General features: G+C 52.7%; 6 protein-coding genes across 6 annotated transcripts; 2 read left to right on the forward strand and 4 right to left on the reverse strand.

Moving 5' to 3' along the window:
* Nucleotides 1–1,050: 1,050 nt before the first annotated feature.
* LOC112346491 (pentatricopeptide repeat-containing protein At4g02750-like) lies at nt 1,051–2,412 on the forward strand. Its single transcript, XM_024675533.1, has one exon. It carries the CDS (start codon nt 1,051–1,053, stop codon nt 2,410–2,412), a length of 1,362 nt encoding a protein of 453 aa, XP_024531301.1.
* On the reverse strand, nt 2,381–3,679 carry LOC112346509. The gene is made up of 2 exons (XM_024675627.1): nt 3,366–3,679; nt 2,381–3,286 (listed from the first exon to the last, which is right to left on the reverse strand). The coding sequence occupies exons 1-2, from the start codon at nt 3,657–3,659 to the stop codon at nt 2,468–2,470; spliced, it is 1,113 nt and encodes a 370-aa protein (XP_024531395.1). The 5' UTR covers nt 3,660–3,679; the 3' UTR covers nt 2,381–2,467.
* A 58-nt stretch (nt 3,680–3,737) lies between these two features.
* Nucleotides 3,738–6,273, reverse strand: LOC9633493 (probable mediator of RNA polymerase II transcription subunit 26c). The gene is made up of 9 exons (XM_024675626.1): nt 5,464–6,273; nt 5,313–5,378; nt 5,148–5,230; nt 4,998–5,068; nt 4,852–4,943; nt 4,762–4,789; nt 4,170–4,699; nt 4,033–4,105; nt 3,738–3,965 (listed from the first exon to the last, which is right to left on the reverse strand). Exons 1-9 carry the CDS (start codon nt 6,028–6,030, stop codon nt 3,817–3,819), a joined length of 1,659 nt encoding a protein of 552 aa, XP_024531394.1. The 5' UTR covers nt 6,031–6,273; the 3' UTR covers nt 3,738–3,816.
* Nucleotides 6,274–6,803: 530 nt separating this feature from the next.
* LOC9633494 (peamaclein) lies at nt 6,804–7,639 on the forward strand. The gene is made up of 4 exons (XM_002970659.2): nt 6,804–6,936; nt 7,001–7,027; nt 7,140–7,179; nt 7,284–7,639. The coding sequence occupies exons 1-4, from the start codon at nt 6,880–6,882 to the stop codon at nt 7,463–7,465; spliced, it is 306 nt and encodes a 101-aa protein (XP_002970705.2). The 5' UTR covers nt 6,804–6,879; the 3' UTR covers nt 7,466–7,639.
* Nucleotides 7,640–7,865: 226 nt separating this feature from the next.
* On the reverse strand, nt 7,866–8,710 carry LOC9632978 (gibberellin-regulated protein 7). Its single transcript, XM_024675667.1, has 3 exons — nt 8,505–8,710; nt 8,312–8,429; nt 7,866–8,222 (listed from the first exon to the last, which is right to left on the reverse strand). Exons 1-3 carry the CDS (start codon nt 8,592–8,594, stop codon nt 8,041–8,043), a joined length of 390 nt encoding a protein of 129 aa, XP_024531435.1. The 5' UTR covers nt 8,595–8,710; the 3' UTR covers nt 7,866–8,040.
* Nucleotides 8,711–10,431: 1,721 nt separating this feature from the next.
* Nucleotides 10,432–12,887, reverse strand: LOC9633495 (ataxin-2 homolog). The gene is made up of 4 exons (XM_024675711.1): nt 12,357–12,887; nt 12,058–12,240; nt 11,761–11,976; nt 10,432–11,675 (listed from the first exon to the last, which is right to left on the reverse strand). Exons 1-4 carry the CDS (start codon nt 12,423–12,425, stop codon nt 10,965–10,967), a joined length of 1,179 nt encoding a protein of 392 aa, XP_024531479.1. The 5' UTR covers nt 12,426–12,887; the 3' UTR covers nt 10,432–10,964.
* Nucleotides 12,888–13,102: the final 215 nt, after the last annotated feature.

A 13,102-nucleotide genomic window follows, 5' to 3' on the forward strand; every position in this document is an offset into this window, starting at 1 on the left:
CATTGACAAGGGTGATCACCGTTGCTCAGTTGCTTTGCTTCTGTATCATACAGTTGGGCATGGTGTCAGTTTCCATTTGTGTTTGAATGGCAATGTTGCAATTCAAAGAAGCTACTTGATATGCCAAGGTGAGGATGGTGTCCTGTTGGGTGTAGTCCCTGAGCTCCATCATACTCCGGCTGATGAGTGCTCGTGATGGGAGTGCCTGTGGCTATGGGCAGGAGCAAACTAGATGGCACCAATGAAGCGTGTTTTAATGGGCATGCTTGCGATTCATTTGCGCTCTCTTTGTGACCAAGGGTGAGAGGAAGATTGGGCTCTACCCTTCAGTTTGTCTTATAAACTGGCGAGAGAAAGCGAAGCACCGAGATAGGGGTTGTTTTCTGAGATTTCGGCTTGAGCTCCCGCCTGATCTTCGCTGCCATGTCTCGTTGCCATAGCTATCTTGGTGGCTCCTCATTATAAACATTGTCACTTATACATTGTCTCATGGTTCCTGTTATTACCATCCACACTGTTAATTTAGGTCATCAATACTTATCCCGTAAATTATTGCAAATTTTTTTTATATGCCTTCTTGACCCTAAACCCGTAACACGCCCACGTGGCAGACCTAAATTCGACGTTATTTACTTTGGAATATTCCCACGACACTTTGTTTTAGGGTTTATGAGGAGCAGTGACGCAATTGTACAACACATCAAAGCTTGCGCCAGGCTCCCCAATCTCGATCGAGCAGCCCAGATCCATCGCCACATTCTAGACGACCCACACCTCCAGCACGATCGCCTCCTCGCCAATCTTCTCATCAATCTCTATGCCCAATGCGGCAGCCTCAGCCACGCCAAATCCACCTTCGATTCCATCCAATCCCCAAATCCCTTCTCCTGGAATCTCCTCCTGCAAGCCTATGCCCAGAGCGATCGCCTCCAAGATGCCGCTGCTGCCTTCCGCAAGATGCCGGCCAGGGGCATTGTTTCCTGGACCTCGATCCTCGCGGCATTTTCCAGGAGTGGGCATTTGGAAGAGACCTGGAGCTTGTTCTTGGAGATGCCCTGCCGGGACGTGGTGGCCTGGACGACGATGCTCGTGGCTACGATCCAAGCCGGGCTCGTCAGCCACGCATCCCAGATCTTCCACAAGCTGCCCCAGTTCGATGTGATCTCTTCCACCGCCATGCTCCAATCACTCGCCAAGGACCCGTCGATGCAGCGCCACGCCAAGGAGCTCTTCGATTCCATGCCCGAGCGCAACGCATTCTCCTGGAACGCGATGCTCCAAGCCTGTGTTCTTCACGGAGGCAGCGATCAAACGAGGGATTTCTTCCACCAGATGCCGCAGAGGGACGCGGTGTCGTGGAATCTGCTCGTCGCGGCCGCGGCCCAGGCAGGGATGAGCGATGAGATGACCACGACCTTCGAGAGAATGCCGCAGTATGATATTTCGACCTGGAACCAGCTGCTTGGATGCTTCTCTGATCTTGGAGAGCTGGAGCAAGCCGAGACGATCTTTTTCACCCGAGCTCCCCAGCGCAATGCGCTCTCCTGGATGTCGATGATCCACGCCTACAACCGCAAGAATCTCCCGGACAGAGCGAACTCCACCTTCCATCGCATGCCGGCATGGAACGATTTCGCCTGGGTCGCGATCATCCAAGCCAACGCTGCCAAAGGCGATCTCCCCCAAGCGCAGACCCTGTTCCACACCATGCCGGCCAAGAATCTCTTCGCCTGGAGCGCCATGGTCCAGGCAGCGGCATCCTCGTCCTCGGATCACTCCCAGCGCCTCGCCCGGCGATATTTCGATCGAATGCCGCAGCGGGACGTCGTGTCGTGGGTCGCCATGGCCGCATCGAGCGCACGGCTGGGAAACCTGGAATCCGCGCTCGAAATCGTCGAGCAAATACCCGACAAGAACATCATCTCCTGGACCGCGATCATCCAGGCGCTCATCCGGAGCGGCTACCATGCCCAGGCGCTCGATCTCTTCCTCGCGATGCAGCAACTAGGGATCCATCCCAACGAGGTAACCTTCCTCGCGGTTCTTACTGGCTGTAGCCACGCCGGGCTAGTGGATCGAGCCCGCGACCTCGTGCTCTCGATGGGCCAGTCGTACGGGATGTGGCCGTCCATGGACCTCTACCTGTGCATGGTGGACGTGCTGGCACGGGCAGAGCGGCTGGAGCTGGCCGAGGAGCTCATCCGTACAATGCCGTACTTCCCCGATGACGTGGCATGGACGTCGCTACTGTCCGCGTGTAACTCCAACGGCGACCGGGCAGGCGGTGCCCGAGCTGCCCGAGAGATCGTACGGATGGTCGCGGGCGATGGCACGCCGTACGTCCTTCTCTCCAACACGCATGCTCAAAGCGATGGCAATGGAGCTTTAGATTTTTCGTCCTTCGATTTGTGACAACTATATAGTAACAAACAGTGTGAGGTTTTGTATACTGAAAGATCTTCTCCCATCACTCTTCCGTGATCCTGGATCGATAGCTTCGACTTTTCTGGTTCTTGGAGCTCGGCTGTGCGTTTTCTTCCATGGCCACACCCTCGTCTTCCAATCCTCTAGCGGCGAAGCTCACAGAAGTAGCGCTGCCGCTTGGAGTAGTCGAGTCCTTGGTCGATCCACCAGGCTTGGATGATCCAGCTCTCTCTTTGTTTGCTCGAGGAACGAAGGGGACGTGCTGTGGAAGCTCAAAAGGCTGCTCTTCTTCTCCTTCATTCTTAGCAGAATTGATGGCCGCCATGGTGGATTGCCACGCCTGGACGTTGTTGCTATTGCCTTCTTCCCCCCAGTCAAGAGTGTAGTGCGTATACTTCTCTGGATGCCTTACGTGATGAGGAACGTTTCTGTAGCGATCGATCCCAGCTCTCTGGCGATGACCACCATCATCTCTCGGAGTTCTTCGCGTTTTCTGGTTCTCCTCCTCTACTGCAAACCTGACCTTCTTCTGTGGACGATCGTCACGGCTTTCGTTCTTCCTCTTGTCACTAGAGTCTGAAGTCCGAGTTCCACTACTTTTCGGCCTGGAACTCGAACTTCTCCTGTGCAAATCCTCGGTCCTATGCAAATCCGGTGTGGTGCCATTGATCTTGGCTTCTCTCGCTTCTGCGAGACGATCTGCTGCTGCTGCTTTGCGCGATGCTAGATCATCTCGAGCCATAAAGCTGGCGCCGGAAAGAACACTCAAGCTGTCAAAACTTGCCTTGACATCGCTTGTGTAGAGCCGATCACCAGCGCCCTCTCTTCCCACAGCCACCTTATCATACTCGTCCTCTTCATCCTGGGGTATATGAAAGATCAAACAAAGCAACAAAAAACTAAGAACACTGGGCATTTTTCTCCAAGATTTTCTTGCTTACCTCGTAATCCAGAGTGGTGTCCATGCCGACCATAGCTTGCACTCGAATCATCTCTTCTTCTTCGTCCACATTCTCGTCCCCATTCTCGTCCTGCCTCACCCTCTTCGTCGCCTGCTCCTCCTCAGACCTAAAACTCGACGAGCAAGTCGGCCCTTCGTCCTCGTCGTCACTGTTCGCCGCTGGCCGCCATTGCTGCCGCTCCAGCTGCGTGCCACTGACGGACCACAGCGATGGCGCGCTTCCATTCCCCAGCCCGCCAAACACCTGATCCAATCTGCTCTGGAATCCCTCCATTTTTCCCAAGAACCCTAACTTTGCCGGGGACAAAACTTTAAACCCTATGTCAGATCCACGGTCACAGAGCCCGCCACGTGTCACAAATTCAAATATTTGAATTTTAGGGCGAGTAATTTGCGAAGATGGCTAGAGATCTTTCGATCTTTGGCATTGATCACCGCCTGCCGTGGATCGAATTGTATCTATTGTTGTGTTGAGCGTGATGCAATTTGCTGCTCGCGCTGGCTTTCGCGGCCTTTGGACCTCCTTTCCCTTTGGGAAGATCCGTGAGCTCCATCACTTGAACTGTTCTTTGCTTCTTGGCTACACACATCGAGTTGCAAATCTCTCAACACCTCGAGCAAAGAATCAAAAGAGATGAGAAATTTACCATGCTCTGCCTGTTTGTAGCCTTCATGTAGCTTTCTCTTAGCAGCCGCAAGCTTATCAGTCGATCCACCGGCCTGGAAAGTTTGCCAAAGTTTTTCGAGCGAAGAAAAACTCCAGGAGATGGAAGAGAAAGAATACCTTGCTTGAGCTGCTCATCTTGCAGCTCTGTATCCTCTCATCAACACTCCTCTTGCTGGCTGATGGAAGAGGCGTAGACGACGATTTTGGTTTCGAGACGGACGCTACGCCGGGCTTCATCGAGCGAGACGTGTTGCTCGTCGCTGCCCTGTGTCTCTGATCGTCCGGCCTTTGCTGCTTCGCAGCAACACTGCCGCTACCAGAGCTGTGCTTCCCATTCGCAGCAGCAGCTACTGCTCCTCCTGCTTGGCTTCCTCTAAATCCATTTTGCTGTTGCGAAGTCGACACTTTTGCCCTGCTCGATTCCCTCTCACCGCTTCTTTTGCTGTCCGAGTTCTTCGAGCTATCCTTTCTGCTAACGCTAACCTGTTGCTTGTTTTTTCTGTCCGCCTCCGACTCGCCAGTCTTCCTGCTTACCGCCGCTGCTGGCTTTGTCTCTTCCGGCGAGTGCGCGTCCTCATAAATTCCTCTCACCCAGTCGCCAGAGCTTCCTCGTCGGGGCTTCTCGTTCATATCTCCGGAGCCAGCAGCTGTTACATTCATTAACACAACATGTGAGGAAACTCGAGCTGGAAAGGAAGAGATGACTTACACATATCATCCTCAATAAAATCGAAGAGCTGGAGAAAACGATCACTTAGACTAAGAGGACAAAGTGCTATTAGCTAGCTCGAAAGCTTACCTTGTTGACTTCCAAAGGAGCCGTCCCGGCAGCGAGGAGCTCGCCTTCGTCAACAGGTGGAGAAGGCAATCCATAGTTATTGTCAAAATGGCCTGCGGATTAAATTGAGAAACACAAAAGAAGCGAAATTTCATTTAATCACGAACCTGTAGCATTAGTACCACCAGCAAAATGCTCTGCACTCTTGGTCCATTCTTCAGCAAGAGTCTTCCATCCACTGTTTATAAGAAGAAAAGAATTTTTTCCAGAGTTTAGCTAGAGAGAACTAAAGAAAGAAGAAGTCGGGCAAAGAAAACCTGACGAGGCGTTTCACAATGGATCGTACTCTCAAGGACGGATGCTTGCGCAGATTGTTCACCGGTCTTCCAATCTCAGTAGCCTGCGCGCCACCAAACAAACGTCACAAACCGAGCACGCAAAGGAGCAAAGCAATGCACATAAAAATCTCCACTCCACGCTACCTTGAGAGCCTCGAACGAGATGTGCATGCTCTCCAATCTCTCCAGCGCCTCGCAGAGATAATCCTCCTGGAAGAAGAAGAAGAGACCACAAAGTTACTTCTTCCAGTCGATCGATCACCAATAAAAACGAGTAAGAGAAACCAAGACCAACCTCGTCTGCGAAGTGGGAGATTTGGTTCTTGATCCGGTTGATCTCTTTGATCCTCCGAGACTCCTCCTCCATCTCGTCCGTGAGAGCTTCCACGTCCATGTAGCTACAATCCGCCTTGGATTTTCTCCTGTTTCTAGACTGTTCTTGGTCGGCATTATCATCCTGGTCGTCGTGTTCTTCCTCCTGGTCCTCCTCTTCGTCCACGACCTCCACCTCCTCCTCCTCCTCCAAATCCTCCTCGTCCTCGCGAAGAGCTCCTCCTCCCGACACCACCAGCTTGTTCTCCACGACATCATCCTCCTCGTCCTCGTCCTCGTCCTCCTCGCCATCGCCACCGTCGGATCTAGACATGGCTCCTCCGCCATTCTCCTCCTCCTCCCCCTCGCCATCGTCGCACTCGCACAGCCCTGTGAGATGCGCCGTCGGGCAGAACATCTTCTCCGTGAACTTGTCCCGCCGCGCGCGCAGCTCCGCCGGCTGCTCCACGGCCGCGATGGTGATCGCGCGATCGATCACGGTCCAGATGTCCGATCCAGAGCTCTGGAAGAAGGATTTCCACTTGTCCATGGGCTCTCCCGCGCGGCGGCGCCGCCGGGAATTGGATCGCCGCGCCGCCCTTTTCCTGCCCGCCCGCGCCGCAAGGGAATCACAAACCTTTTTCGCAGCTGCCGCGATCAATGCACGCCATATCCGGTCTCCTCCTCTCTAGCGTCGCGATCCAACCCTACTTACACCAAATCCAAGCCTCCATTCCCAATTCCCCCACTGCGACAAAAATCCTGGGGATTTGATTTTGGGGGTTTGGGTTTGTGGGAGTTTTTTCTTGGTTTTCCTTTTTGCCCTTTTTCTTTTTTGGGTGGTTTTCTCAGTAAAATTCTCCAACGAATATTCGACCATCGTTCACGCGCATGCGTCCGTATCTACACATGTAGTATTTTGCTTGTATGTGATTTAAGAACATCTAAGTAAATACGTCTGTCAATCTTGTGGCCGGGAATATTCGACTACGGAACCAAGTTTCACGCGCATGCGCTCTTCCGATACGTATATACACGTTTTTCACTACCTAGTACAGAAAGCTCGCAAATTAAAAAGAACTAAAACGTAGAAAAAAGCTAACCATTGTTTTACTGTCGATCCAACACCCGGACAAGCGCAACCGCACTGCCGCCTCCACAGAGCCGCGTAAAAACTCTCAGTGCTAGCTGTCATGGCCGAATCGCAGCCGCAACTTTTTTGTCCACATGGCAAAATCTCCGGGCCCCTCCGGTACGGTGCAGGGAATATACCCAGGTTTGAATATAAATGCGCAGGGATTTACCCCGGTGTGCGTTCTACACACGGAGAGAGCGAGCGGCGAAGAAAAGGAGGAGAGAGAGGGCGGGTTTTGGAAGAACAGAGTGCTGCAGCGAAGCTATGGCTTCTCGAGTGCTGGGTTTTGCGATTCTCGTCTTCCTGGTGGCAGCATTCCAGGTCTGGATGGTATTTCTTCTCCCATCTACTTTCTCATCTCTTTGCTCTTTCTTGCCTGTGACAGATCTCCGCTGTGTCCTCAATGATCCAGGTTCGAGCTTCACTCCCCAGCCTCGAGCTCAATCCATTGCCGTAGATCGAGGCAACGCCCAAGTTGTGTGTATTGACAAAGACGAGTGTGTTTTGTTGTGTGGTTTTGGCAGGGTTCTACGGGCCGGAGCCGCCAACTTCTGGCCAAGATAGGTGAGAAGATCGATGGGGAGTGTCCCATTCTCGGGAAAACTTCGCTAAAGTTCTTGGGTTTTGTTGCTCTCCACTCGATCGTGAACTTAGAAGCTGTCTTGCAGATTGCGCGCAGGCTTGCACCTCTCGGTGCGCGGTGGCGTCGGTTCACGACCGGTGTATGAACTACTGCGGGATCTGCTGCCAGAGCTGCAACTGCGTGCCGTCGGGCCACTACGGGAACAAAGACGAGTGCAGCTGCTACCGGGACAAGAAGAACAGCAAGGGGAAAGCAAAATGCCCCTGAGCGGCATTACAATCAAAACCAAAGTGAGGCAAACGACTTGTGACTCTACATTAACTAATACATACTAGGCTCGTTTTTTGTGCTTCTTTCCCGAGACAAAAGCTACAAAAAAGCGTTGTATCCACCTGGAACTCTCAGCTTTTTAAAAAGTAATCAAATCTGGAAGTACGGAAATGAGGAAAGAGAAAATGGCTTCCAGCCATGATGGCGGGCTTCTCTTTCAGTAGCAGAATATTCTATGGCTCTCCGATCTGTGAGCTATAAGATGTGATGTGACACTGCACAAATGTCACCAGCTGTTTTCCTTGCGATTACATTAACTTTGGAAGGGGAGGACTGAAGTCTGGACTGGAAAGTGAGAGCATAATAATAATATCAATAATAATAATAACTATTATTATTATTACTAATTATTATTGAAGAAGAATAGAATTTCTACATGAAACCAGCTACCGACAAACAAAAACTCTATTATACTACCCAGGTCCTCGACAAGAATTCGCTCTCGTAGCAACAACACACCGATACTAATCATACAGATCGAGAGCGATGGGAAAAGCTCTTGCAAATGCCACTCACGGGCATTTGTCACCGCCTCGCGAGTTCTTCTTGTCTCGGTAGCAGGGGCACTCGTCCTCGTTTCCCGAATGCCCCGACGGCACGCAGTGGCACTCGACGCAGCAGATGTTGCAGTACTTGAGGCACCGCTTGTGGAGATTTGCGACCAGGCACCTCGTCTCGCACGCGGACGTGCAGTCTACAAATGCCACAGAGCAGATCTACATAAGCTTCGGCGCGCCAGAGAAACAGAAACAAAAAAAAGAAGAGAAACCACAGAGAACGTACTTAATGGAGCTGCTGGAGCTGGAACTGGAGAGACTGGAGACGGAACTGGAGAGACTGGAGCTGGAACTGGCGCTGGGGATGGAACAGTAGCAGGAGCAGCGGGAGTGGTGTCTAGAACCTGCATTCACCATAAATGGGGAGATCTCGTTCATATCACCCGCTCTGGAAACTTTAAGGAGGCATAAAAATGTACCTCCCGAGATTCCTCGTTCGATCCGGTGGCCGCTGCTGCTGCGCAGAGGAGAAACAGCAGCACCATCGCGTTGACAAACGGGGAGGCCATGATATCTTGTCTTGAATCGGACTTTCTCTTCACCAAAACGTTGGAATCTAGCGAGGACTAAGACTCTGTATGTGGGGTGTGTGGTCAACACACAAAACACTAGTAAGACTAGGAAGGAATATCTCCAGGCCGTCTTAAATATCCACGCCTCGCGACACAGCTGCGCCCAGCTGGAAAAGACGAACGGAATATGCCGCGAGCCAAAGATGCCGGAGCATATCCCGAGGTCGCGTCAGCCCTAATATGCCGGAGGCATATTCGCCCCTGCCGGCCGTTATCGTCGCGTCAGCCCTAATATGCCGGGGCATATTCGCCCATGGCCTGGAGGGCGACACATGTCAACTAAGTCAGAAGTGGAGATTTGGAATGGATCGATACATCGGTATTAGGTGTCGACTATTTATCAAGTCGTGTACGTCTGATCGAAGGTTGGCGGAGACGCCTCCTTTGGTTTTTTCGTTCCACATTGACGCCATAGTTATTAGGGGATGAGAAAAAAAGCTGGCAAGAGATTGATCTCATCACTCGCTATCGTTCACTCTTGGCGCTCTCAGGGTAGAGCCGTGAGGAGCTATCAAACAATTTGACAACACTCCCCAAGAGATAAAGAGGAAGAGTACACCCTCCGTACGCCCACCGTTTGGTTTTTTTTTCTCCTAGGCAGCTGCCACTGTGGCCCATTTGGAGTTAAACCCTCTCACACACAATTCATGTGTGGAGCCCCAAGCCCTAGAAGAGTCAAAACACATGGCTCCAGATAACTCCAACAAGTGACCCATGACACGGAACTTTCGCGGGTTCTTTCCTTGGCGGCAATAATTTCAAAAAAAATCGAAAGTTTTTCGAAAATTTGAAAACCTAAACCCTATCTGGCGCGCCATCGTTGATCCAGCGGCTCAGGTACGGGGAGTGTCGCCATTGTGGCGCGAGGGCCACCCCTCCAAAACCCCACATCCTTCTCTCTTTTTTTTTGCTCTCTCACTCGACGCGCGTGGTGGCGGCCTTTCCTTCGTCTCTGATCTGGCCCCTTTTCTTTTGTCTCATCCTTTTTCTCGTGTCGATCAATCCCGGGCCGTGCCAAATGTGCGGCAACGATTTCGTCCAAATGGAGCGATCGAGAGCTTGATCCTATAGGTGGCGCCCTGGAAGCCCAATGCCACGAAGAACAGAGAGCGCAAGCCCTGCCAAAATCGCGAAATCCCAAAAAGCTGGCGCAGCCACGCCAAAACCACGTAAGTTTCTGGAAAGGGCGACGGAGGAAGAAGGTCACCAGATCACAGCGCAGAGAAAATGGAATGGATTGGGATTGGACCACCCGAGTCGAGCGCAAGAAAACGAAAACATAAATATGAGCTAGAGTCGGCAACTTTGACGAGGCTCGCAACATCCTCCATCCTCGAGAATCTAGATGTTTCAAGCCAGGCTTTTGTTTGATTCGGGCAAGCATAGACGAAATCATAGCTTTTAGTGATTCGGAGAACAAAGAAGTTGGAACCACGAAAGAACAAGCCTCGCTGTGAGTGTTCCTGGCGATAGTGGACTGCCGTCGTGGCGAGGCTCGCGACGGAGATTCCCTCACACCCGGGATGGGAGATTCCTCGCAGTATAATGAAGATCCTTGCGTGCGATCCAAGCGACCCACGGAAACAACACGGACAAAAAAAACCCAAGACCCATCGAATCGGAGGAGTTCACATTGTCCACACCACCCAAGTGTTTAGCCTCTAATCTAATCCTCTCAAAAGAAAAAAAAAAAGTGATTTTGTCCGCTTAATTCGCATCTCCTTGTCAGTGTGGTCCCTAAACAAGCCCTACAATCCGATTCCAAATCCTGCTATGACTTGTAAAGCTCCAAAACAAAGAAAGAAGAGAGTTTTGGAGTGAATTCTATGTCATCAACTTAATCGTTTCTACCTATGGATTCATCCAGAGAACGATTGCTCTGCCGGTGCATCGGGTCCAGTACGTATGGACTCCCCCGCAAACCGTGATGACTATACAATCTATGATCTCCTCTTCGATCGATGGATCCCTCCTGGGCGATCGATTGAGGAGGAGGAGGAGGAGTAGCGGCCTACGTATGATCCAAGCCGAGAGGAGTAGAGAGAATGCACAGATATCTACAAAATGGTCGCGTGTCGATCGATCGGCCGGCTTGTAGAAAGACCCACCACCACCGTGTACGAGACGATCCCAGCGTGACGATCGATCGGTGACGAGACGACGAAGGAGTTTGGATCGCGAGTGGAGGCGATATCCAATCCGATCTTGCGGTGTGTGTGATGATCGTATGGTTGATCTTACGTGAGTGTGAGTGTAGACGTGAGTGTAGTGTCTAGTGTATGATCGTAGGCTTGGTGTGGAGTTCTTCTAGATGGCGCTCCCAAAGGGGGCTCTGTGAGGAGTCCCCTTTCGCCGCTTGGCGGTCCTGGTGGGCGGCGGTGTGGGCGGCGATAGCTCGGGCGAATTCACCGCCATGGGACTCCCCGGAGGCTTCTTGGATTTCACCACGCGCGCCGCCGCCGCCGCCTCTTCCATGCTCACGCTCGGCGAAGGCGATGGCGATGGCCGCCCCAGCTTGAGCGTCCCCAGGCTCCTCTGGATGGAGCTCGTGTCGTGATCGATGACTGGAATTTGCGGCCGAGAGGCGCTCTTGGCGATGGTATCCGCTAGATGATCCTCGTCTTCCTCCCGCGATCGCGAGCTCTGGCTCTGCTGCTGCTGCTGCTGCTGCTGCTGGTGATGATCGATGTGGTGCTCGCCCGCGGTTGTGCCGCTCTTGCGCGACGATCGCGTCCTCTTTCCTACAATCGTGCTCCCTCCGGAGCTCGTCTCCTCGGAGACGACGCTGCTCCTCGTGGGAACCGCCGGCGCTAGAGGGCTCTCGACGTGATCCACAGCCGCCATGGCGGTCGTGACGCTTCCTTGCTCGTGAGAAACCTCTTGTTCTTGGCCGTGATGATCATCGGAGACTTGCGGATGGTGATCCTCGAGAATTTGCTGCTGCTGCTGCTGTGGCGGCTGTGAATTCTTGGGCGGCAAGTGGAAGGTCATGTCATTGTGGCGTCGGATTCCGGTCAACTGGAAACGATCAAAGCAAAACTTTTAGTTGGAGATCGAGCAAAGCTTCTCGGTGGAATGGAAAGAAATCCGGTGTTTCTCTTACCTTGCAGCCGAGTGAGCAGTAGCGAAAGGTGTCGAGCAAGCTCCGGTCGCAAATCTCGCAAGTTTTGGTGACGCCCTTGGCGTGGCGGGGCTGCGGCCGCGCGTTTAGAAACACCACTCTCGCGCTGTTGATGATGTATGTTTGCACTCCTCCCAAATCCAAGACCTTTTGGAGCTCCGATACGCGGACAACGTCGTGGTAGGACGACCTCCGGATCTACACTCGCCAAATCGCACAGAAAGATTAGAACTTTAGCTCAAGAACAGTGGTTTTTTGAGTTGATCGATCGATTCTCACCTGGACAACGTGATGATCGCGGTGCTGTGGCGAGCAGCCCGAGCAAAGCGCCTCTCCTCGGCAATCCAGGCAGTAGAGATTGCACTCGTTACGGTTGCTGTCGCCATGGACCTCGCAAGTGTCGAAGAATTTGGTGGTGAGAAGAGGCCGCAGCCACAGCGGTCCAATTTGGTATCCGGGCTTCTGGGAAGAACAAAAGAGAGAAAAAAAATCGGTGAGATTCTCGGCCAGAGTGAAAAGAATTCTCGCTTTTACCAACATTCATCTACACTAAAGAAATCTACTCGGGGGAAACTTACCAATTTCTCCAATTTCGTGGGCAGGAGGAGCTCCGCGTTGTAAGTCTGGCGGTCGAAATTCACCACCATCGCTCCCAAGCTCGATTCTTCCTCCCGATCGATCGATGAGGTGCTACGATCGCACGCGAGAATCGCGTGGAAATTGGGTGCTCTGTTCTTCCCCTTGTGTGGCGGCGAATTTCCGGTCCCCGCGTAATGCACGTCAATGTAGCTCTCGCTCTCACAATCGCGAGCGCTGCGATCGCTCACGCCGCCCTGGCCGCCACCACCGACACGAAATGTGAGCTAATGCAGCATCGCCGGGGCCCAAATCCGCACTTGGGCGCTGCCAATTCGCCCCGAAATCGATCGAATTCTCGCGCTTCCTGCTCGTGGGCCGTCGCGGCGCGAGCGTTTCTGCCCAGCCAAGACGAAGATTTTCCCTCGACTGGGAGCAAAGGAAAAAGCAAACGCCTCGCGGCTCGCGAGAGAGTGGAGTGAAAAAAATCGGCTAAAAACTAGGCTTTGCTTCTCTCCACAATGAGGGAAGACCAAAGAGTAGAGGCGGCCCCCTTAGAGGCACAGCCTCTTTGGACCGCGCCAGGCGCATCCGACGGTCAAGGCGACGACACGTCGCTGGCCAAAGCAAAGGAGAAGATTCTCGCGCCTGCTGTCGTGGCGCCCGGCTATTGCGTCTCTCCCGGCTTCTCCGATGCCCGGCAACTTCGCAAGCCATAGCATGATCGAATCGGAGGGGCACGGGATTC

The sequence above is a fragment of the Selaginella moellendorffii genome, unplaced genomic scaffold (assembly GCF_000143415.4).
Source record: "Selaginella moellendorffii unplaced genomic scaffold, v1.0 SELMOscaffold_15, whole genome shotgun sequence".
Classification (NCBI taxonomy): Eukaryota; Viridiplantae; Streptophyta; class Lycopodiopsida; order Selaginellales; family Selaginellaceae; genus Selaginella; species Selaginella moellendorffii.